Here is a 24,911-nt window from a genome sequence, read left to right on the forward strand (position 1 = left end):
ACAACCTCTTTTCCTACTTCACATGCAACCACATATTCTGCCTCAGCACTACTTAAAGCAACGAGATCTTGCTTCCTACTCATCCATGAGATCATAGCAGCTCCCAAACTAAAACATCCTCTGGTAGTGCTCCTTCCATCGGTCTCACTGCCACCCCAATCAAAGTCTGTGAAGCCAATTAGCTTGACTTCCTTACTATCATACTTTAGGCAGTGATGTATAGTGCCACGAAGATACCTCAATATATGTTTGGAAACTATCCAGTGATCATGACGAGGCTCCAACTGAAACTGACTAAGAATGTTCACTGCAAAACATATATCTGGCCTAGTATTTACCAGATACATTAGGGAACCCACCAACTGTCGATATGAGGTAGGATCCACGAGACTAGAGTCAGAGCCCCTCAATTTCTTGAGGTTGGTGATCATAGGAGTAGTCATCGGGTTGGAATCCATCATCCCAAATTTTTGCAATAACTTGATGATGTACTTTCCTTGCCCCAAATATATCTCCCCAGGTCTCTACCATACTTCTAGACCTAGGTAATAGTGCATCAGTCGTAGATCCTTCATTTCAAATTCAGCGGCCAACATCTTCTTGCATTCTTGAATTCTTCACTCTACACCTATGATGAATAGATCATCCACATATAGTAGAATAATGATGGGCTCATTATTCACGACCTTGACGTAGAGATCTGGATCAACAAAACTCTTCACGAACCCAATACTAAGTAAATATGCATCCATCCTTGCATACCATGCCCTAGGTGCTTGCTTCAAGCCATACAGGGCCTTCCTAAGTCTGTAAACATGAGAGTCCCTGCTATTAACTTCAAAGCCTTCATGTTGTTCGATATACACTTCCTCATCAATGGTCCCATTCAGAAATGCGGTCTTAACATCCATTTGATGGATATTCCACCCCATTATAGCAACCAATGAAACCAATGATCTAATGGTAGTGTACCTTGCTATGGGTGCAAAGGTTTCTTCATAATCAATGCCTTCCTTTTGAGAGAAACCCCTTGCAACGAATCTTGCTTTGTACTTGTCTATACTTCCATCAACAACATGTTTGATCTTATAGATCCACTTAGATGTGACAACCGATTTGTCACTAGGTCTAGGAACGATCTCCCAAACCCCATTCTTCATGATGGATTGATATTCTTCCTGCATTGCTTTCTTCCAAACCTCTTGATGCACAACTTCCTTGAATGTAGATGGTTCGGCTTCAATTAACTTTGTCATATATGCAGCGTAGCCAAAATATCTCTTTGGTCTCTTACTTTCCCCGAAGGAAACTTTCGCAACTTCACGTCCTTCAACATCTTCCAATGTAGCTTTCAACCAACTTGTCATCTTCTTTGTGGTTAGGATGACCACCGATTGAATAGGCTCACTTGGTCCTTCTTCTTTGAGATTCGTAGTAGAGTTTTCATGATGGGAACTTCTTCGCCATCATAATCAATAAGAATATCCCTTGATTTCCTGTATGCTTGATTCTCATCAAATATGAGATCCCTACTTACTTCAATGTGTCTTCCTTCCTTTATGTAGATTCTATATGCTTTTGATGAGAGACTATAACCAACAAATATTCCCTTGATACTTGTAGAGTCCAACTTCTTTCGCTTGTCTTTTGGAACATGGATATATGTTGGACTTCCAAAGATTCAGAGGTGATCCACACTCGACTTCTTTCCTATGAATACTTCTTCGAGTGTTGTATTATCAAGACTCTTATGAGGACTTCTATTTTGAATGTATACAGCTATCATCGCTGCTTCTCCCCATAAGAACTTTGGTAGATCTTGATCAAGGAGCATAGTTTGAATGCCTTCTTCAATTGACCTATTCTTCCTTTCAGTGAATCCATTTTGTTTGGGATAATAGGGAACAATGAGCTCCCTCTTAATACATGCTTCCTTACAATATGCAATTAATTCCTTAGAAGTGTATTCCCCACCATTGTCAAACCTCAGAGCTTTTATCTTTCTTTCGGTTAGGGTTTCAGCCCTAAACTCCTTGAACTTATCAAATACTTCATCTTTTGTTTTGAGGAGGTAGAGCCATGTCTTTCTAGAATGGTCATCAATGAATGTCACATAGTAGATATGGCCTCCAAGTGATTTGTCAGACATGGGCCCACACACATCGGAATGGATGAGGTCTAATATCTCTTTAGACCTAGTTTCACTATTATGAAATGGATTTCTTGTATGTTTTCCCAAAGAGCATCCCTTGCACACACCTTCATGATCTAACTTCATATTAGGAATACCATGAACCAGTTGACTGAGAGTAGAGATGACTTTATAATGTAGATGACCATACCTCCTATGCCATAGCTCAATGGGACTTATTTCCATATGAACCAGAGCTTGAGGAGGTGGTGTAATGACTCTAAAAAGACTTCCTTCACAAACTCCAATAAGCCTAGCTTTGTCAATGCTAGAGTCTTTTCCCCAAACTAATACTTTTCCATTACCAAAAGCAATTCTTTCCCCTTTATCTTCTAAACAAGAAATAAAAAGCATTTTTTTTCAAACCTAGAACATATAGAATGTTGTTGAGATGCAACTTCGATCCATTATCTAGCTTCAACGATGTTGATCCCAGGCCTCTAACAACATAGCTTTTGTTGTCACCCAATTCCATTGCATGAGAAGATGGCTCCTTTGATAGTGTATGAAGTTGTTTACTTTCACCTGTCATGTGTCTCGATGCTCCACTATCAATGATCCATGCATTGTCATCACTAAGAGAACCTGTAAGAGCAACCAAGAACCCTTGACTCTTGACCTTGTTGAATAAGTAGTAGATGACCTTCTTGATCCAACTTCCAACATTATTGATACCCATTCTTACATAGTTCATCAACGAGGGAGAATTCATGCCAACAAAGTGATCTTCGACTCTTCCTGACCTTAGCTTTGAAACCATGTTGGAAAATTAAAGTAGTTATATTAGGGTTTGATTCTCTTTTCTTGATAATTACTTGTGAGTGTGTTGGCTTCTTTTACTTCTTTATTATCTTATCTTTCATCAAGCAATTACCATATTATGTGTACATGAAAATCACAAAACAAGAGACACAAGATGTAGGCACTATGCCAAGGAAAAACCCCCCTCGAGGAGAAAACCCTGTCAAGAAATTCTTCCTTTCAATAGTAGACTCTTCACCCTAGACAAAGACCAGACCTTCCCTCCACACCAAGTTAACCTCCCAGATCTTCAACCCCTTTCTAGCAACTTCGACTAGGCAGTAGCTTCCAGCAACTTTGAAACTTGGAAGACTTCGATCTCCAATCCAGGGCACGAAACAGAGAGAAAGAGAGGCACCAAAAGTTCAATTTTCTTCTTCTCCTTAGACTTCCCCAAACTTGCACTTCTTTTGGCTTTCCGACAACAGAGTTCACACTTCTCCGGCTACTCTTGAGATATCGAACTGGCTTGAGATGATGATGCTCCAAATGACTTCGACTAGCTTGTATTTATAGGCTTCTTGTGGGTCGAATAAGTGTCTTTAGGCTGACTTGATCTCTTCTAGGCCGACTTAGTGTGGAGGATACATAAATCGTATTTGACTCAATACTAAACCTTTTTACATGATTCAAAATCCCAAGAAGGGTCTCTTTGAATGTACAAAGACTCTATAAACTCAATATTAATCCTAGGAGCCCACAATGAGGCCTTTGGCTAATATAATGATGACCCAAGTATGAAACCCATAAGTCATTGCTACAATAATAAAAAATATTTTCTTTATTCTAAGTACATTTCATTATGACTCGAGTACATTAATGAAGACCGAACATAGTTACATTTTCCAACACCTTTCACTACTAAGAAGTATCTCAGGATATCCCACTTCTCTTCAATGCTGCAATGCAAACTAACTAGGAAAATCTCCAATGTTTGAAGCCAATAAATCTCAATTGTAGCAATTATAAATGCTCACAATCATGGATTTTCTCATACAGGGATGATAACCAAACTTTCCGCAACTTTAAACAGTGCAACCTCAATGCTAACAAATCGCCTACTAGCGTCACCTCAATGTACACAAATGGTCTCACAATGTACCACCATGACAACATTCTTCTCCATGATTTAGCATACCAACATCTTGGGCTACCAACCCCTCTTTCAACTAATGTGTGGAGTCTCTCAACATACTTGACTAGCAACCTCCTCTATGGTTCCCTTACCCCACAAAGAGAATGAACCCTTTCCCAAGGCTTACATAAATATATAAATATATGACGTGCTTGGAGGCCACGTGCTCCTACATAAAGCTAGCTTAGGAAACAAACATAAAACAAATAATAAAAAGCGATATAAAAGCTATGGGAGCTAGACATTGTAATAAAAATTTATTTTATTAACCACCCTTACTTCCCATCTTGTTGTTTCATTGCCCCCATGATGCTGCCACGGAGACAGGACCCCAAGTGCAAAGTTTTATATTATTTTTATTATTTACACAAACTCCAAAGTAATCGAATGTAAACCACTTACCACTTAATTTTTAAGTTCATGCTCATAGGGGTCGTACAATGGCAATAAATGAATTTATCTATTTCTCAAATACTTCTACCAAGATCTTACCCTGTACACTCTAAAAGTAACAGTAAATACCAGGTAAGTTGTTTCCCATTGACCCAATTAGGTTAATAATAGTCTTATGCAATTTACAAGGGATTCTAACAGATAAGATTCTCCTTAGCAGAGGCTCCTTGGGCCAGAATGATTAGTTAAATGGTCTCAATGGAAACATGGATAGTAAACTTGTATAAATAATTTTAGGTGTTAAACTTGAGTGTAAATAGAGTTTCACTTCACAATAAAAACTTACATTCAGTATGGCCTGCAATTCCAAGCAGCATTCCTACCAAGATAGAAAGGTACATGGAATTTAACGGAATCGTGAACAAATGTTTTGTAATGGAAGACTAAACACATAACAATATCTAGTATAATAGATGAATTCTATAACAGCATTTCTTTGCCAAATAGCTTAAAGCAGATATAGCCGCAAACAGAACAAACCGTTTCTAAATATTAAATAAATAGATTGTTATTTCTGCTGTGAAACTATACATGAAGACATAAAATCCCAACTCGCTGCCATATGAGAAGGCAACGGTGCAACAAATTTAAGCACGTTGGGTTTTGATTGTTTCTGATCTACACTATCTGGTTGTTCCAGTGCCTCAGTGACATTGGGCAACGTTATTTGCCTGCAGTGAAGATGTAGCAAAGGTTCTTTCGATACCACACTGCCATTCTCCACACTGGCCTCGTGAGGTGCGTTATACTGTTTCTCAACCCCCTGATTAATATCCCTTTGGGATATCGGTCTCCAGCTTCTATGAACAGACCATCCATACTTATAATCTCCCACAATAGGTGTCCCCAAGGCTTCAGCACAATGAACTCGAACCTAGAAAATATAAGATCTAGCCTGTTAGATTGGATTATCATAAAGACTATGCAATTAAAGGAGCAAACATCAACTGAAAAAAGCATATAACAGAAAAGAAAAATAGGAAAATGTCTTATGCTTCAAGCACAGGTATTTACACATATCCAGTCTACCTGCAATATGTATAAAATGTGCCAGTTCTTGCTAACATGAGATGGTACAAAAGAAAGGGACTAATAACAGAGAACCAGATCTAGCTATGATAAGTAGAGTGCAGATTGCAAAGTTCAGTGTTCAGTATAGATCACAGAAAGCTGCAATAGAAATGTTACACAATTTCATTTGCGCAGGCAGGTAAAGCATATTTTGGTTTTTGATAGGCCGGTCACCATCAATAACATCCTTACTCTTGAGTTCAGAAGTTTCCCCTTGTCATGTTCGCTCTGTTATGAAATAATGCTCAATCTCACTCTCATTTTCCTGTCTAAACCCAGCTCTCACCAATGGTGCAGACTGACAATTTTCCTGCTTTTGACACTAAACTTCTACTTCTGATCCACAAAAAAACGAAAACAAAATGTTATTCCAAGAAAATCACACCTGATGTTTTCTCCCGGTAAATGTACACATCTCTAGCCATGTGCAACCTGCACAAGTATGTACCGCATAAATCTACTAAAAAGCATTATGGAGATCGGAAAAAGAAACTGCAAAAAAGGTTGCTTATAAGATATAACTGCCCAAAGACATATGAGGAAGAAATAAGTTATATTAATGTAAAATACCGAGCACAGACATGCATGTACAACAAAAGTCATTGACATGCCTTAAACTTTTTAAATGGAAAGTTTCATAAATTGAGAATGCTAACCAGAGCACATAAATCAAAATAATTTTTCAAAGGAGTTATCAGATCCATTTGTTTTCTGAAGACCAGTAGTAATTTTGGGCCCAAATTAAGAAAATTCATAAGAAAACTCCATGACAGGTTTTTGAGCTAAGAAGGCTAATAAACTGAATTAATTGGAGACCTCCTTGTCTCTATATCTCCTACTATATATCCTTGACTTGCACCACCCTAGCCACTCCCACTTGTAAATCACACGTACTTTTTCTTTATGATCCAAGTCATCGTCTTCTTTATCGACTTCTTCATTACTATCGTAGACTTAAATTCGCCTACAATAAGTGCACTCTAGTCTCTAGACCACCTTTCTAATTTTGAATCCCTTTCTTTGGTGTGACAGAAGTCTGATTCCATATTTTAACCCCCGGGGAGGAAGCTATGCAGCACTTCATCTCTTATAGAATCGATTCATGTAAAATTTATCATCCCTCAAGAACTAACCAATGAACAAGTTTTGTGGTAATGAGTGCAAATCCTTTCAGTGGAAACCCATATTTGTTCTTGCTACTATAAAGTCCCAAGGCCACGCAGCATTTGTTGATGCCTAATTGGATTAAAGAAACAAAAAATCATCCATGAAAAAACCTTCTAGAAGACAATAACACCTGAAAAGTCTCCTTGCGTGATCGAGGACCTGTTACCCACCAAAAAGTAGGTAACCCCATAGGAGAAATTTTTTCTCCTCCTTTGGACAGCCAGCTAGCCAGCAGCCCTACATTGCTCAAAATACGATGATATGCCATATTCCTCCACTATTTGCACTGGTCCGACACCTCTCATCATCTGACATCCTCTTGAAGGAAGGTGGGTCACTATTTGACAAGAACTGTAACTATTTTGCAAACATGTGCTTTTCCTAAATGTTTTGGGCATTCTAACGTAGATTAAGGGGTGATTTGGATGATTGATCAATCTGCTGAGTCCATTGGCAGTTGTTATTGATGTCAAGTTTTGTCACTGACATGTTATTGGCAATCTGTTAGTTTGATAGGCCTCTCAGAGAGCTTTCAAGTGGTATATGACACTTAGTTTAATTCCCCAGGAATGAAAAGAAACCTGAGTTTGAAGTGGAGTCTTAGGCTGTTAAGAAACCAATGCTTATATGAATTAGGGTTTGATTCTTCTTTCTTGATAATTACTTGTGATTTATGTTGGCTTCTTTTATCTTCATCAAACAATTACCAAATTATATGTATATAAAGACCACAAGTGTTAATCTAGGTTGTCATTGATGTCAATTTGGCATTGGCAAATATTCTTGACATGCCAGAGGATGACTATAACTCATGTTTGATAAAGATGTCAAGACACCTTGATGATCTAGAAACTCTTGATGACTTATGTGACATACACATGATGACATGTCCTACCTCCGATGATCTTGATGAAAAACACATGATGACATGACAAACCTCTGATAATGTGAAGCCATAATCCTTGATGACCTTACCTCTGGTGATCCTAATAATGGAAGACTACATGATGTAGCATATGTTTGACGACATATCATTTATGATATGGTGACCCTATGATGAAGAAGGCAAGGACATGTTGAAGAAGGCAAATGACCCTACCTCCAATTCTGCACCAATAAATGACCAGTCACATTAAAAAATATTTTTTACTACCTTAGAGGCAGAATTTCTCTATGAGACCTTCACCATCCTTTAGAGCATATTTTTAGCTTTCCAATGAGCTATTACTTGGCCTGAAACTCCAAATAGTTTGGGAGATATTAATTTTTTAAGTTAGGAATATTAATCTGGTCCTTGAGCCGACCTGTGCTAGGCCTCTCATGTCGGCCTCCTTCAAATAGACGTGTCCCTTCAGATTTTAAGCGAAATCACTATATATATACAGTTCGGACTACATTTCTTATCATCAGTTTCGGTGATCATTTCAGAGAAGGAGCACAAAACTCAGATTAGAAGCACAGAAGGCTGAGGAGGACGTTATAGAATACAGTTTTGGCAAATACTCTCTGTGATTGGGCTTCTTCATTACAGCAGTAGACAGGTGTGAGAACAGTTTTCTGTGCTGGTGTAGAACTCGACTACAGTCCAGATCACAATCCTGAGGACGCTCAAACCTTGGCAGCGACACCTGTGGTAGCTTGGTGAAGAACCTCGGATTAAACTCAGGAAGTAAGGAAGGATCTCAGACCAGGCATAAAAGTGAAAGACCAGACCTTAGAACAAGCTCAGGCGTGGAGATCAAGTCACAGACCAAGTACAGAAGTAAAGTATAGGCCTCAGACTTGTGGAACAAGCAAGTTTTTTGGACCTGTAATATCTTTCTGAAGATAAATTCGAACCTGTGCAGAATTCCTCAACTACAGAGAATTAGATTGTTGAAGATATTTGGTATTTTCTCTTGTGAACAAATCTGAGTTGAAAACACAGTCTTGGAATTGTTTGAGACACAGTGCTGGATTGTCTTACAGTAAAGTCTTCTAGCAGACCTTGGTTGGAGGGACATAATTCAGATTGTTTTTACAGTGAAAACTCTCTTGAAGACATTGGTTAGATGCACAGTATTGAATTTGTCTTGGAAGCACAATATTAGCTTTGTTTTTGCAGAACCATTGAAGGCTTGTTTAAGTCTTGACACAACCTGTTGAAAAACATTCTCTAGAGCAGTCTAAAAGATTTAAAGACAGTGTTTTGGCTCACTTGAAGACTTGGATGAAAAAGACCAACTGTGTTTGAAGACCTATTTGGATAGAAACGTTGAATTGTTGAGCTCTCTTGAAGCATATTTTGAAGGCTTATTGCAGCAGGCTGATAAAGCATTCTTGAAGGCATTGTTTGGACAGAACCTTAGAGCAGCATTGTGTAGACATCTTGAAACAGTCCTAGAAGCAGACTTGGGTTGGCAGTTACTTTGGAACATTGTCATGATGACAAATTGAAGGATTATCTTTGGAACTTGTGAAGCTTTGCTTTGAAGACTAATCTTGGTATAGCTGATTTGAATATTGTTTGAGAGCAGTCCATCAGACATTGTTTTGAAGATATTTTGAAGTAGTATATCTTGAAGTGGATTTGTAGCTTCCTTGGGGATATTCTTGAGCATACCTTGGAGAGTCATCTAGCAGCCCATTGAAGACACCTTGAGGGATTCTTGAAGACATTTGGAAGACTTGTAGAAGTTGTTCCTGAAGGCACCCTTGGAGATGATGATACATTGAAGCTGTCATGAGGTGACCTTGAAGAAGTTTTGTTTGGGTAACATGAAGAGCAATGGTGACACCTTCATGTGAAGAACAAGGTTGTCATTGATGATGTGACGTGGAGACTAAGTGAAGGCATCGCTGAAGATTGATAGGGCTCGGTGAAGAAGACATTGGGAGCCATGAAGTACAACTAAACACATCTTGATGAAGTAAAGCAAGGGTTGGAGCCCAAGAGGTTGGAGCCTCGAAAATACAAGGTTGGTGCCTTGGAAGGTAGGGTTGGAGCCCTAGAGGATCAGAATCCTCAAGAAACCAGGTTGGAGCCTGAACCAAATATAGGGTTGGAGCCCTTGAGGTTGGTGCCTTGGAAAGTCCAAGTCGGTGCTTGGCACATTATAGGTTGGAGCTTGGGGAATTGAAGATCAGTGTCTTCATCTAGGGTTGGAGCCCTACATATATTGTACTTGATTTATTGTAAAGAAGAAATTAATAAAAACATTTATTCTTTATTTTTCATTTTGTGTTCTAAATATAAGTGATCTAACTGGTAAAAGTAACAATTGAAAAGAAATACTGATTCACCCCCCCCCCCCCCCTCAGTATTTCCAACAATTGGTATCAGAGCTAGTACCTTCACTCAAAGCCTAGCAGCGTGAAGGTTGATCCTTAGAACACAAATGGCAAAGCTAAGGAAGAAAGTCTCCAATCCTCCTACAGATGTGTCTCCCTCAACCACCGAAATTGAAGTAAATCAATTAAGGCTCCATTGTTCAATGGAAACTTTGATATATGGGAGGCAAGAATGAAGAATTTCTTAAAGACTCAAGGCATTGAAGTTGTAAATCGGTGATTGTTGATAGCATGATGGATGGAGAATCTAAGGAACATAATACAAGAGCAATGAAAGCAATCTTGAATGGGCTACCTGATTCTATGAAGGCCAATTTTGAAAAATGTTCGTCAGCAAAAGGCATATGGGATAAACTTCATGATCTTCACTCAAAAGGAGCGTTGACAATGATCTCTAGTCAAGAAAATGATGGAAAACAAGAAGGAAATCTAGAGCCCATCAAGGAAGCTAAAGATAAGAGTGATAACATCAAGGCTAAAGAAGACCTAGAAGATGAAGAAAATGAAGAAGATCTCCTCACTAAACTTATGGCTGCCATAGAAGAGATTAACAATTTGAAAAACGAAAATGAGGAACTTAAGAAGAAAGCGCAAGTTGGTGACCAGGACAAGACAAGGAAGGAAGTTGACCTTGTCAAGCTTCAAGTACAAGAAAGAGATGAGGAGCTCGCCAAGATTAAGGAAGAATTTCATCAAAACAAGAGAAAGCATCATGAAGAAGTCATATCCATGACAAATCAATTGGATAAGGCAAAGAAACGGGAAGATACCTTGTCAAGCCACCTTGAACAAAGGCACAAGAGCTTGAACAAACTTGAAGCAAAGATTGGTCAATACAAGGAAGAGGTCTCCTCCCTTAGATCACAACTAGAAGAAGCAAGGAAACAAGCACAGGGAGCTGAGAAGGCAATGGAAGCATTGACATTCATAGAAGGACAAGTTGATAAAATAGAAAAGGAGAGAAACACCATGACATGCCAACTAGAAGAGAAGGATGATGACATCATCAAGTTAAGAGCATAAATCATCTCACTTAAGGCCCAATCATGTGAAGCAACCAAGATGAAGGAAGAAATGGAGATCATACTCTCAAAGAAGGATGAAGAATGCAAGAAAATGAAGGAAGAAATTGTCTTTCTTAAAGAGGAAGTTGATTTGTTGAATAAGAACTTGATGAGTTCTCAAACCCTAGATGACATCCTAAGTCATCAAAGGTCTCCCCTTGATAAATCAGGCCTTGGCTATGCAGGTGAATCCTCAAGCAAGAAGGAAAATGCTTCAAACAACAAGGATGTGAGGAAGCCAGGAAGAAATGTTGATGCTCCCAGCAAAGGCAAGAGTCAAGTTGACATTGGAAGAAATCCTACTCCAAGAAGAAATGTAGATGGTGTCAAGGATGCAAGAAGCAATGGTTATCATCAAAGGATCCCAAGGCAAAAAGACTTCAGAAGTACATCAAGGAAACCTTCTTCTCCTAGGTACCAAAGTATATTTCTTGGTTATTGCTATTCTTGTACAAACTTTGGGCACATGGCAAAAGATTGTAGGGCATATCACAAAGACATATTTAATGGTCCCCGTCAATCTTCGAGAAGCAATTTTGCAAGAAGTCATGAATTCTTATTCATGAACAACATAGAGTGCTTCAAGTGTCATAACATTGGACATATGGCACATGATTGTAACTTGACTTGGGCCCCTACACAAGCTAGAACCGTGCCAAAGAAGAAAGTTACACAAGTATGGAGAAGGAAGCAAATTGAATCCAGAAGTCTCTTGAACACTCCAGCCAACAACACATGTTGTTGACTTGATGAAGTTATCCTTGATATTCCAAGTATTTGATGGGGAGACTCTACCAAAAGGAAGACCATGCATACAGTTAGGGGGAGCTTATGATGATTAAGCATTCTTGTAGAAGCCATCCATGAATGGGCCTTATGAAATCCTTGATGAGCTATATTGACAATCATTCTTTGATAGATCATTTCTCAGGAACACTCCATTGAAGAACATGATCTCTTATCTATCCAATGGACTGTTGTTGAAGATGTCTTCCACTTGATCACTAAGCAGGTAATCTTTCCTGAGCTAGAGGAGGTTGTGCAGATAGGGGGAGTTGGTTCATCACATAAAGGAATGTAAGCACATCTATCATGAACCACATTGCTAGAAAGAAGAGCACCGTGACAGGGGGAGTAACATACCTATGAAGAACTACTATTCGTGAAGAAAAGAAGCAGCTTGATAGGGGGAGTATTTGGGCACCCTGTTTTCCATTAATGTCAAAGGGGGAAAGAATATTGGAAGGGCAAGATGTTGAAATTTCTAAGTCTAACCCGTTAGAATTTTTCCTGCACAATCTGGTTTATTTCACCTACTTGTTTAATTACGGAACAAGTTATTTAACCATATAAATACTGAAATAAACACAATGCAGTCTCAACCATCTATAGATCATCAACTGAAAGAAATAGACAAACACACAAGGGACACCGTTATTTTTGGATAATCGTCCCCAAAAAATCCCAACTTGGGAAAACTGGTGCAGCAATTCTGAGGGTTTTATTATTAAGCAAATTTTCTTGAGTACAACTAGGTGCCAAATTGGCTCACCTGATAGAGAAATCTACTTGGTAGTAATACCTCTCTTCGGAAGCAAATATTCTGAAAGTCTGCTCCATGAAACTCTCTCCAACGCCTCTATGAGGCTCTATGTCAACCCTCCTGGCCTCTACATTAGCCCTCTGATGCTCTGCGCAACCTTTCTGACACTTTGTGTCATCAATGATCGAGATTACATCTCTAATCAGCGACTAAGATTGGATTTGACTTGATCCATGTCATTTAGAACCTTCTAACCCAGTTTTATATTAATACCCATTAATATTTTTATTTTCCTAAGTTTAGACTTAAGAACCCATTAAAAATATTAATTATTTTAATACTCTCTCACCGGGTAGAATTTCCCCAAACCATTTCTGGGTCTTGGAGAATTCATGTGCTTTAGCCTCTCCACCAATTTTCATGGCTAGAGCACATCCGATGCTACCCCAAATCAACACAAGAATATTGCCATCAATGATAAAGGGGGAGATTGTTAATTTAGGTTGTCATTGATGTCAATTTGGCATTGGCAAATATTCTTGACATGCCAGAGGATGACTATAACTCATGTTTGATAAAGATTTCAAGACACCTTTGTAGTGACCCATCATTAATATAGAGAGCACGAGAATATTAGCATGCATACGATGCATGCATATTTCTAAATTACCTAAAATATTAAATATCCTGACACTCCCTCATATAGAAAAGTCGCATTCACCCATCAGCGCATATTACTTAATGCCTCATGATTAATGAGCGATTACCAATGATATTAAGTTTAAAAGTATAAAGTAAAAGGGTTATAAAGAAAATAAATGTAAAGAATTATGTAAAATCAGGTTATATAATTATCTATCTCAGAATTTTAATAAAGTATGTCAATAAATTATTAAAGGGATAAATTAAATCAAAGTAAAGTTCCTATGTACGAACTTAGGACATTTTAATTAAATAAATAAAATTTTAATCAAAGTAAAATCACACATGTCAAAATATCCTTAAAAGAAAGATACGACTCAGCATGTTGAGGAGGTGTCGCTGAGAAAGGAAGCGGTGGGCTCGTAGGTGGAGAGAGAGCAACCACCGTTAATGAACAGTACATAAGGAGATGGCGAGGAGGAGTTTAGGGGGCCCTGTGTTCTTTGCCTTTTGATGGGGGAGATTGTATTTGTTGTAAGTGGAAAAACTGATCCGGGCGCTGTTGCAGGAGGAAGGAAAGGAAATTTATACATACTGCTTATAATCCGGAACTATTGAGCCTTGCTTGTTTTGAAGTTTCTAGGCACGGGGGAACGGTATGCATCGGTTGAGAAGCATACTGGATTGAGTATCTAGGTATACTCGGTTTGGCTGGGTGGTTTTTGGTCATTCGGTAACGAGAGCGCTGGAGAAGTTCTGCAACATCCTCATCGCAACATCTGTAGCAGACCAGGTAAGTACTTCATCAAATCAATTAATATAATTTCAAACTCTTTCAGTAATCTTTACAGTTCAGTAATGACTCTTTAACTTAGTACGGTCATTACATATGGTATCAGAGCCAGTTCAACTTTCGGACCTGTTAAGTTGTTAAAGATTTAAATTTATCAAAATAAGGTGGTGGTAAAGCCATTTAAATCATGCATCCAATAATAAATCTGACTCATTGTCTGTTAGCACTCTGCAAAACGTTAGGTAACCAGAACTGTAAGCTATTAATTACAAAGTAATCCAGAAACTGCTGTTTTGCAATCATCTAGGCAATCTGTTCAACAATCACAGCAGTCTACTGGGCAGTCAGTCCCCTGTTTGCTTTTGATCAGTATCAGCAGCTTGTTACCAGGCAGCAGCAGTCAGTGCAACATTCTGTTATACAACAGCAACAGGTCGCATATCAACGGCTGAACCCCAACAATTGCGGCAACAGTCATTGTTGCAGCAACCGCATTCAAACGATCACCAGGCGCAGCACAGGCTTCAAACATTAGATAGCTTGTTACAGCAGCAGCACTCACCTGAATAGTATTATCAGCCTTCACAGAAAATAGGGCTTCAGAACGTTTCTTCAACTTCTATTGATTCAGTTGGTCAAACTGAACAGCGAACCATTGGTGCTGAGGACCAGCTAGAGATAATATATCAGAAATTGGTAAAATTTGTTGACTCCTTCACTCTTTAATGACAATCACAATAAAATAATCAAAGTCGTTTCAAAAATACATTCCATCTTCAAATAATACTACATCCATCAATAAGGAGGACAAAGATTTGGTCAAGAAGTTGGCCTCCTCCATTGCCGAGTCTCCGCCCCAATCACAGCCAGAGGCCGGTTGCGGAAATGGGAGCGGCACCATCACAGACGGCGCAGGCAGAGATACCCCTGTTCCAGAACCCGTCTTCTCCCTCGCCAGCCCCCGGAAAATCCAGGCGCTTGGCCACCGCCCCGTGGCAATGATGACGGTATCAGCGTCCACCTGCTTCGCATCTGTGTAAACCCTGAATGGTCTTATTGACAAATCGAGGCGGACCACTGTCTCCGTGAAAATCCGCGTCCCAAAACGGAGACTCTGCGCCTTGAATTTCTCCGTCAATTCCATCCCCATTATTCCCTGCAGGAACCCTGGGAAGTTTTCTACGTCAGTTGGCCACCGGGCGCGATTCCGTTGAACGAGAACTTTCAACAGCTACCGCGCAGATTCTGGTTTTCTTTGCTGGGCTTCCCGCCTCCCAGCGGCCTAGAGAAATAACCCATCGCTGAGGCAGACTCATGTTACAAATGCCTTCGAAGTCTACAAGATCATCAAAGTCACAAACCAGTCGAAGCTCAACAACGGGAGAAGGGAAGCATATGCACGCACTAGAGAATAATCCCATCAAAAGGGGCTTTGGGATTTCAATCTCGCGACACCTGAAGGCCACCATTAATAACACAGGCATGATATTCGACACCTGCCTAGCTAAACGATTGCGTGTTAAATTAAGGCGTGAGTTTGGTAGTTTATTTGACGCGTAAAGAATTACATGCCCCGTGGGCTCTTATGAGCCATTATACGCCGATATTCCATTAATAAACAGGATGAGCGGTTAGAGATGATACTTTTAAAGGTATAGGATTTCAATATTTAAAAAAAAAATATACATATATATATATATATATATATCTAGTTATATTTAATTATTGTATTGAATTTCAATAATTTAAATTAAATAATTTAAATTCGTTCTTCTGAGAATCGCCATAATTGCTAACAGAGAAGAAGGAGTAATCGAGCTCAAAACACAACTCAGGGATTCTTGAAGCAAGCCTAACACTGAGTGGGCTATGATCTCCATAACATCATTGTATCTGGTTGTCCCTGGTCCATTGGAAATGGCAGCAAAAGCCAAAATCGATCGAAAGGAATATATGAGTCAACTAGGTCTCTGGATATAGTCCCACAGAGCATTTTGCTTCGATCAAATCAATCAAATTCACCTGATAGAAGGCTCCCTATTTAGAGTCGGTAAAAAAAAAATAAAAAAAATCGTGAATTCAATCGATCCGTTGTTAAGACGACAACTGGGTCGATTGGCAGACAACATCAAACGCTTTAAACTGCGTTTCAATGTCGGTAAAATTGCAGTTTTGCATTGTTGTATTTACAACTTCATGGTTTTGGCCGGAAGAAAATGTCGGAAAGAGGGGCGTCTTAGTTGATGCTTAGTCCACGCCGAAGAGGAGTTCCACGCCCATTTGGGACACTCAGAACAAGCGATTTCTTCCGATAGTTAGTCTCTTGAAATTTGTATTGTGCAGAATGCCTGGATGCAGCATCCGAGCCGTATGGGTTCTTAACAATGCCGACAATGTCGTCTTTTCTAGACGCTTCCCGGTGGTAGGAAGGCAATGGCGCATCGCCTGTAAAAAAGAAGAGCAGAAATCGGACGAAGGGAAGTTGGTTTCAAGCTTGTCTTCCCGTCTACCAACCGATGGGGAGATAACCCAGGGTTTCATTGATAGGAAGCAGAGGAAAGCTTGTTGAATATTCAAAAGCTATGGAGGAGAATTGAAGCATGGAAGAAGTTTTGTTGCAAAGGAAGCCCTTCAAGAATTGATGACCTACAAGAGATGGTTCTATTTCTGGGTATGGAATACGCATTGCTTCATCACAAAAGGGTTCAGATTCATGGGTGGACGATCCCATCACTCGCCATGTTATAAGTCTTCAGCTTTACAAAAATGTTGAAAGTGCTCCATTTTTATTGTGGCCTCTAGTTTTGCACATTAAGGGGCAGTATCGTATTCTGGTTCTTCCATTGGTAGAACCTTATCACTTGATGATGTACAAGAAAATATGCCAAAGGGATGACTGCGGAAATCCAAATGAAGTTAAGAAAAATAGCTTCCCAGGCGAAAGTCTATCATCGCTTTTACTTGATCTTCCATGCATCACAGGGTATGGGCATTCATGGTGGCGCAAGCCTTGGGAGATGTGGTTACTGGTGAGGTGCTTGAACCGGAGATGATGGTTAGTCCACCACCTTCTGTAGGAGGCCTGTTGGACACTTTAACTGGAAGCATGGGGATAGCGGGCATTGCAGCTAGGGCTAAGCCTGTAGGAACACCTGTTGCAGCTACGGCAACTGTCAGTTCTACTGCTACAGGCACTACGACATCAGATCTTCCTGGTAGCAAAGGTAGCTCCAGAACAGTGGATAAAGATGCCCTGAGGAACTTCATCAGTAGTTCAATGCCTTTTGGTACTCCGGTGGACCTTGGTGTTGCTAATCTTTCTGCTACGAGATTGAATGGGTTTTCATCATTGGACATACCTCATACAGATCTAAAACAGCCAGCGTGGAAGCCTTACCTGTTCAGAGGAAAGCAGAGGATATTGTTTATGATTCATGAAGTCGTATCTGCAACAATGTTCCTGAGCAAGGTGTGGAGAAGCAAGCTTTAATATTTTCACCGCCGCTTGGAAACTTTATTTTAATGCATTACCAGGCTTCTCTGTGCAACATAGGTCCTCCAATTAAAGGCGCAAGATAGTTTTAATTGATGGTAATCCGTCAGTAGGGACAGTGTCAACAACAGAACATTCAGTTGAATGGAAGATAATTGTTAGTGGACGAAGTGTGACTGCAAAAAGTTTAGAAGCAACTTTTCCAGGGACGATAAAGTTTGCTCCAAAAACTATTAATCGACATTCCTACACGTCAAATTTGAAGGCAGAAGCTATGCATGAAGAGGAGAGTGATTCTGAGGTTGAAGGTTCAAATAGCATGAATAACATAGAAGAACTCTTGGAAGAAAAGATGAACAAAGATCTGAACTCAGTTGATTTAGAGGAGCCATTTTGTTGGGAAGCTTATAACTATGCAAAGGTTTCCTTCAAGCTTCTTGGCAGTACTATGTCGGGCATGTCTGTTGATCCTAAGGCAAAACAGGGACAGGCTTACAAACTGCAAGAGAAGGGATGGAAGCCCCGATTGGTTCAGAAGGGAGAATGACCAAAGCACTTATAAGTATTCTGGTGGTTACTGGGAAGCTAGAGAAAATGCTTGTTGGGAAGGATGTCCTGACATATTTGGACCAAGGACGAGATTAACTCCTTGAAGAGTTGAACGAAAAGGAGTTGACATATTCTCTAGAGATAAGTACTTTCTTGAATATTTTGATATTATGCTTTTAATTATTATTAGTCTCTTGTAATTGTAAATTTTGCTTGGATGGATTCGTTTTTATTATTATTTATGCTCCTATAACAAACAATTGGTAATGATGTTTATATTCTTACAATCTTCTAGATATTCATTTTAAATGTTTAGTCATCCTCCTTTATAATTACTAGGGGACTCACTCCTCTGTACCTGTCAACCACGTAGATATTCCTCTTTGATAATTGAGTTTGTATAAAGTTCTTCTATGAGACCTTTCTTCAAGTTTGTATGAAAACTTCTGTAGGTGTTTTCTTAATAGTTTTTACTTCAGAAAATATATATATACAGTGGACAAATAACATTCAAATGAGGCCTCTAAAGAGTCACATATAATATCTTCCTTACTCAAAAATCACCCCAGCTGTTATACATAATTTAGCCATATTATTATCACAATACCACAGTAAAAGAGGTAGGATTCCCTCCTGTATATTCTCTTAATTTCTAATAAATTTCTGAGTTTGTGTGAAGGTTACAGTGATCCCTTTTTGCACATCAGTTATTATCTGTTAGCTGTAGGTGAACAGTTTTTCCACTATATTTCCAGTTAAATGATAACAGAACCAGACAATTGAGCTCAAGTGGTTATATATACCATTCACAATTATTCAACAAGGAATACACTACTATTAAACACCATGTGATGAGGAACTAACTCAGAATTGCAACAGCCATTAACTCATTCATATAGAGGCATATAAATAACTGGTATAATGCATAGAACTTAAGTTCGGACCCTGGAATGTGCTCTGGCAAAAGATCTGGAAACAATAGTTCATTTGGCATGGATAGCAACTCCTTGATAGTGAATCAGTCAATAGGAACAGATGCATACGCAACATTCAGACCTAATTTAGCAATTCTTATAAGTGATGAATACAACCTGAGCAAAGGTTCCATGAGCATAAATTCAACCTATAGGGCCAGGGTATTGAAAGAGTACTACCATTTAAACATAGAGCAATGTTCGGTGTATTATTGTTAAAGGAAATGTTGAGTACAAAATATGTTCCCCAAATGTGTTGCATACCATACTTTGAGCTAGGTATTTCAAACAATTTATATATAAAAGAACACAACAAATAACATTATTGTTAAAAAGAAGGAATTGAGATTTGTCTTTGCTAATGACTATCCATATGATGCATTTTGTTACCAAGTAAGACAATAACCCAACTAGTTGTTACTGGAGCAAACACATACAGATCAATGAATGTTTGAAACATAACGATATGTGCTCGTAAGATCAAATATCAAGTGTCAGTTAGCAATCTAAAGTCATAAGTTTTATGCACAAACAATACACGAAAGAATGATTATATTTTAATATGAAAGCCAATGACATGAATAGATTATGGCAAAGTATGTTATACTTTAGATGACATGTATGAAATATACATAAGCTATGTGTTTTTGAAAATATTAATGCACATGTTATAAATGCATGGACAAGTGTTTATGATTGCAGATCAAATCCGTTACCAAAATGACCACGTGATGACAGAAACTTCAGAACAATTAAGGCTCAAAGAGATCCCATGATAGGGTATTAACCTTGATTCTACTGGGAGGGGTGGAGGTGTTGCCCACCGTTTATCCTTCGAACCCTGGAGTCATGGGAGGACTGTGCGAGTCACGCTCCCCTAGACGTGTGATGATGACTGCCAGATGCCTACTAGGGATCAGGTCGGTATAGCCAACGCTGTCACCCTTGGAGTTTATGAATGGTTAGGTCAGTATAACTGACGCCATGGCATACTCCAGTAGAGGACGGATAGGATGGGAGCGGAAGAGATTAGGAAGGATAGGATGATGTTGTGATAGCCTGGGGAGCCTGATGAAGTAAAACATGATCATTAAAGTTATAAACCTAAAAGTATTCAAAATACCAATTTTATAGTGTCCTCACATTAAGTAAGAATTTAACCTCAATACACAATCCGAACAAGAATGTATTAATCACTATTATAAGTATTGATAAAAAAAAAAAAAACTCTAACTTCGGGACGAAGTTTTCTGAAGGAGGGGTGTATGTAGTGACCCATCATTAATATAGAGAGCACGAGAATATTAGCATGCATACGATGCATGCATATGATAGCTACATATGCATGTATCGCATGCACTGCACTAGTAACTATATTCTAAATTACCTAAAATATTAAATATCCTGACACTCCTTCAAATAGAAAAGTCGCATTCACCCATCAGCACATATTACTTAATGCCTCATGATTAATGAGCGATTACCAATGATATTAAGTTTAAAAGTATAAAGTAAAAGGGTTATAAAGAAAATAAATGTAAAGAATTATGTAAATTCTTAAAAATCAGGTTATATAATTATCTATCTCAGAATTTTAATAAAGTATGTCAATAAATTATTAAAGGGATAAATTAAATCAAAGTAAAGTTCCTATGTATGAACTTAGGACATTTTAATTAAATAAATAAAATTTTAATCAAAGTAAAATCACACATGTCAAAATATCCTTAAAAGAAAGATACGACTCAGCATGTTGAGGAGGTGTCGCTGAGAAAGGAAGCGGTGGGCTCGTAGGTGGAGAGAGAGCAACCACCGCTAATGAACAGTACATAAGGAGATGGCGAGGAGGAGTTTAGGGGGCCCTGTGTTCTTTGCCTTTTGATGGGGGAGATTGTATTTGCTGTAAGTGGAAAAACTGATCCGGGTGCTGTTGCAGGAGGAAGGAGAGGAAATTTATACATACTGCTTATAATCCGGAACTATTGAGCCTTGCTTGTTTTGAAGTTTCTGGGCACGGGGGAACGGTATGCATCGGTTGAGAAGCATACTGGATTGAGTATCTAGGTATACTCGGTTTGGCTGGGTGGTTTTTGGTCATTCGGTAACGAGAGCGCTGGAGAAGTTCTGCAGCATCCTCATCGCAACATCTGTAGCAGACCAGGTAAGTACTTCATCAAATCAATTAATACAATTTCAAACTCTTTCAGTAATCTTTACAGTTTCACAGTTTCAGTAATCTTTACAGTTCAGTAATGACTCTTTAACTTAGTACGGTCATTACAACCTTGATGATCTAGAAACTCTTGATGAATTATGTGACATACACATGATGACATGTCCTACCTTCGATGATCTTGATGAAAAACACATGATGACATGACAAACCTCTGATAATGTGAAGCCATAATCCTTGATGACCTTACCTCTGGTGAACCTAATAATGGAAGACTACATGATGTAGCATATGTTTGACAACATATCATTTATGATATGGTGAACTATGATGAAGAAGGCAAGGACATATTGAAGAAGGCAAACGTTAATTTTAGGTATGTTCTATGCGAGAGCAATTTATTTAAATTTTCACAGTTAGCAATCACATCAGCATTAAAGTAAACTGCAGATAGAACATAAATATAAATTGCAAAAGACAAGCCAAGACAAGAGGACACAAGATGTGGCGCTTGCTAGGGACAAACCCCACAATGTGGGGAAACCCTTGATCAATTCTTCTTTTATATTCTTCAAAGTTCAGCAGAGAAAGAGCGAGAGAGAGTACATTTACAATAGAAGTCAATACTTTGACTTTTGATATCTGCAGAGATCAGTTCAAGACATATTGCTTCAACTGATTCTCTAAGGTTACTTCTTCACCTATCATAGTGCTGCATCTCGTCCATTAGCTGCACCTTACCATGTAGCACCATCATGCTGCACCATGCATCATCATGTTGCTCATGACCACTATGCTGCCCATACACCATGCTATCCATGATCTCATACATCATGCTGCCCATGCATCATGTATCATTATGCTGCTCATGCTCATGATCTCATTCATTATAATGCTGCCCATGTTCATGATCTCATTCATCATCATGCTGTTCATGATCTCATACATCACGCTGCTCATGATATCATTATGCTGCCCATGATCTCATATCATCATGCTGCTCATAATGCTGCCCATACATCATGCTGCTCATGATATCATTATGCAGCCCATGATCTCATATCATCATGCTGCTCATAATGCTGCCCATACATCATGCTGCTCATGATATCATTATGCTGCTCATGATCTCATATCATCATGCTGCTCATAATGCTGCCCATAAATCATGCTGTTTTTATAACTTCTTGTTGCAGCCACATGCATATCAGCCTTAGCTGCTTGCTATGGCTTGCAGCCTAGCAGAGCAGCTAGGCTATAGTTGCACACTCCTTCTAAACAGCTTCTCCCTCAGTCCTCTAATATAGAGACAACTGCTATCAAACATACATAACCCATGCTTGAGAACAACAGTCTTTAATATTGCTGCTGCTAGGATTCCTTTGCTTTGACTGAAGGCTATATTCATCCTTGACTGCAGCATATCTTCACATTAGGACTGCGTCCTTTTGGAGCATTCATAGACAGAGTATATGTGCATTAGGGTTGTCCTCCTTCATGACTGAGTTAGACCCTTTTTGATGACTGCGTTAAGATCATCTCCTAGGGCTGTTGGTACAACGTATTAGGGCCTCCATTGACTGCGTTTAGGGCTGCTGGGAACAGTGTATTAGGGCCTCCATTTACTGCGTTTAGGGCTGCTGGGAACAGCGTATTAGGGCCTCCATTTTAGGGTTGTTGGGACAGCGTTTTAGGGCCTCCATTGACTGCATTTACTGCGGCTCACCTTCCTCCTTTGACTGCGGCTTACTGCAGCTCATCTTCCATGCTAGACTGCGGTTGTGACTGCAACTGTTCCATATGACAACGGATTAGGGTAGCAGATTAGGGCATCACGTTATGTCTTCATGAACTGCGTGTAATCCATGTACAACGTATAGCGTATAAGGTCTCCAAAAACTGCGTTGGATTAGGGCATCATCAAACTAGGCCAGCGTATTCTTTTTGTGTCTCTCCTTCTCCAAAAACCCAAGACGTGGAGAGGAGATCACATCAAGAATGTGTGTACAAATGACTTCAAGTCCTTGCCAATTTATACTAAAACGTAGATGATGAATAGGCATGACTATTGGGCTTCTGAGCCTACTCAAGTTGTTGGTCGGCTTGATAATAATTCCATAATCAAAATAAATTCATATCTCCATAAATACTTATCGGAATCGGATGATCTTTAGATCAATCCTACACCTCTCGATGAGAGGGATCCAATAAAAATATCAGCTGCCATAAATAAGCTGACCCACATGGAGTTTGGCCCTAGTTGCCAATTTTAACACTCCCTCTCAACTAGGGAGAACTCCATCCGCTGATCCATATGTCTGACTGTACTGTCTCTGCCATCAGTGCCCTACACTGCTCTGCTCAGCTTTGCTCAGCTCTGTTGGCTTTGCTGTGCTGTGCTCAGCTCTGTTGGCTCTACTGGCTCTGCTCTGCTTTGCTCAGCTCTGTTGGCTCTGCTCTGCTCTGCTCAGCTTTGCTGGCTCTGCTCTGCTCAACTCTATTGGCTCTGCTCTGCTCTGCTAAACTATGAAGAAGAAGAATTGATCGAGAATGTCTCATACCATTCTCCACTGACCCGAAGTCAGTCTCAGAGTGCGTACCACTAGTCCCAGACCAGTCTCAACCGACTCAAAGTCAGCATCATAGTGGGTACCACTCCTACCACTGGTCCCAGACCAATATTATCAGTCTCAGAGTGTGTACCACTGGTCCCAGACCAGTCTCAACAGACCCGAAGTTAGCGTCAGTATGTACCACTCTCACTGGTCCCAGACTAGTCCTACGCTGACCCGAAGTCAGTCTCAGAGTATGTACCACTGGTCCCAAACCAATCTCAACCGACCCGAAGTCAGCGTCATAGTAGGTACAACTCCTACCACTGGTCCCAGACCAGTATCATTGATCCCAGATCAATGAAGGTCATCCTAGCGGATGGAGTACGGTAGATACAGCGATGCGTCCATCGGTACTACTATGTTCCCTATCTTCATTTCCCTACTCATTGATCAGATGAGAGGTACTTCCCATGAGTCCCTAACTGCATGGGTAGGATGCCTCGACAGGAGAACTTAATCAATCCCATCCTCACAGGAGAACTAATCATTCCGCTACAATTGTCATGGAGAACACATTATCCAGAACTCACAGGAGAACTAATCATCCTGCTACATTTTGTCATGGAGAACACATCATCCAGACCTCACAAGAGAACTAATCATCTTGCTACATAGGAGAGTGAATCATCCTGTCCCACAAGAGAGTGAATCATCTTGTCCCACAAGAGAGCGAATCATCTTGTTCCAATGCGCACCACCAGGGGAGGGTGAGTCACCCTGTGGCCGTATGTTGTTCCAGTAAGAATCGCAAGCCCCCAGAGCTCCCAAAGCTCAATGTATGCAACATGCAGGACCCTTTTACAAGGGTCGCTCGACGACTCCAAGTTGTACGAGAAAATCACAGATTTGATCTTTCCCTGGGGCTTTGTCAAAATGTCAGCGACCTGTACATCAGTCTCAATGCGATGGAGCCTCCT

At 39.6% G+C, this 24,911-nt stretch overlaps 1 protein-coding gene and 1 pseudogene across 3 annotated transcripts in view; one reads left to right on the forward strand and one right to left on the reverse strand.

Annotated features, from left to right (window-relative positions):
* Positions 1 to 4,779: 4,779 nt before the first annotated feature.
* LOC149140164 (RNA pseudouridine synthase 4, mitochondrial-like) overlaps positions 4,780 to 24,911 on the reverse strand; it is a 190,363-nt gene continuing 170,231 nt past the window's right edge. The window contains exons 9-10 of one of the 3 annotated variants that reach the window (XM_089448578.1): positions 6,037 to 6,083; positions 4,780 to 5,454 (exon numbers count right to left, since the gene is read on the reverse strand). In XM_089448578.1, coding sequence (XP_089304704.1) covers positions 5,089 to 5,454; positions 6,037 to 6,083 — 413 coding nt within the window. In that variant the 3' untranslated portion in view covers positions 4,780 to 5,088. Of the gene's footprint in view, positions 5,455 to 5,843; positions 5,988 to 6,036; positions 6,084 to 24,911 lie in introns of all 3 variants that reach the window. The other 2 variants (XR_016264531.1, XM_089448579.1) reach the window with 2 other exon arrangements.
* LOC149140165 (AP-5 complex subunit mu pseudogene) lies at positions 16,003 to 18,230 on the forward strand (annotated as a pseudogene).

This window comes from Pinus tabuliformis, chromosome X, assembly GCF_031772625.1.
Source record: "Pinus tabuliformis cultivar Carrire ecotype Pingquan chromosome X, CPIR1, whole genome shotgun sequence".
Lineage (NCBI taxonomy): Eukaryota > Viridiplantae > Streptophyta > Pinopsida > Pinales > Pinaceae > Pinus > Pinus tabuliformis.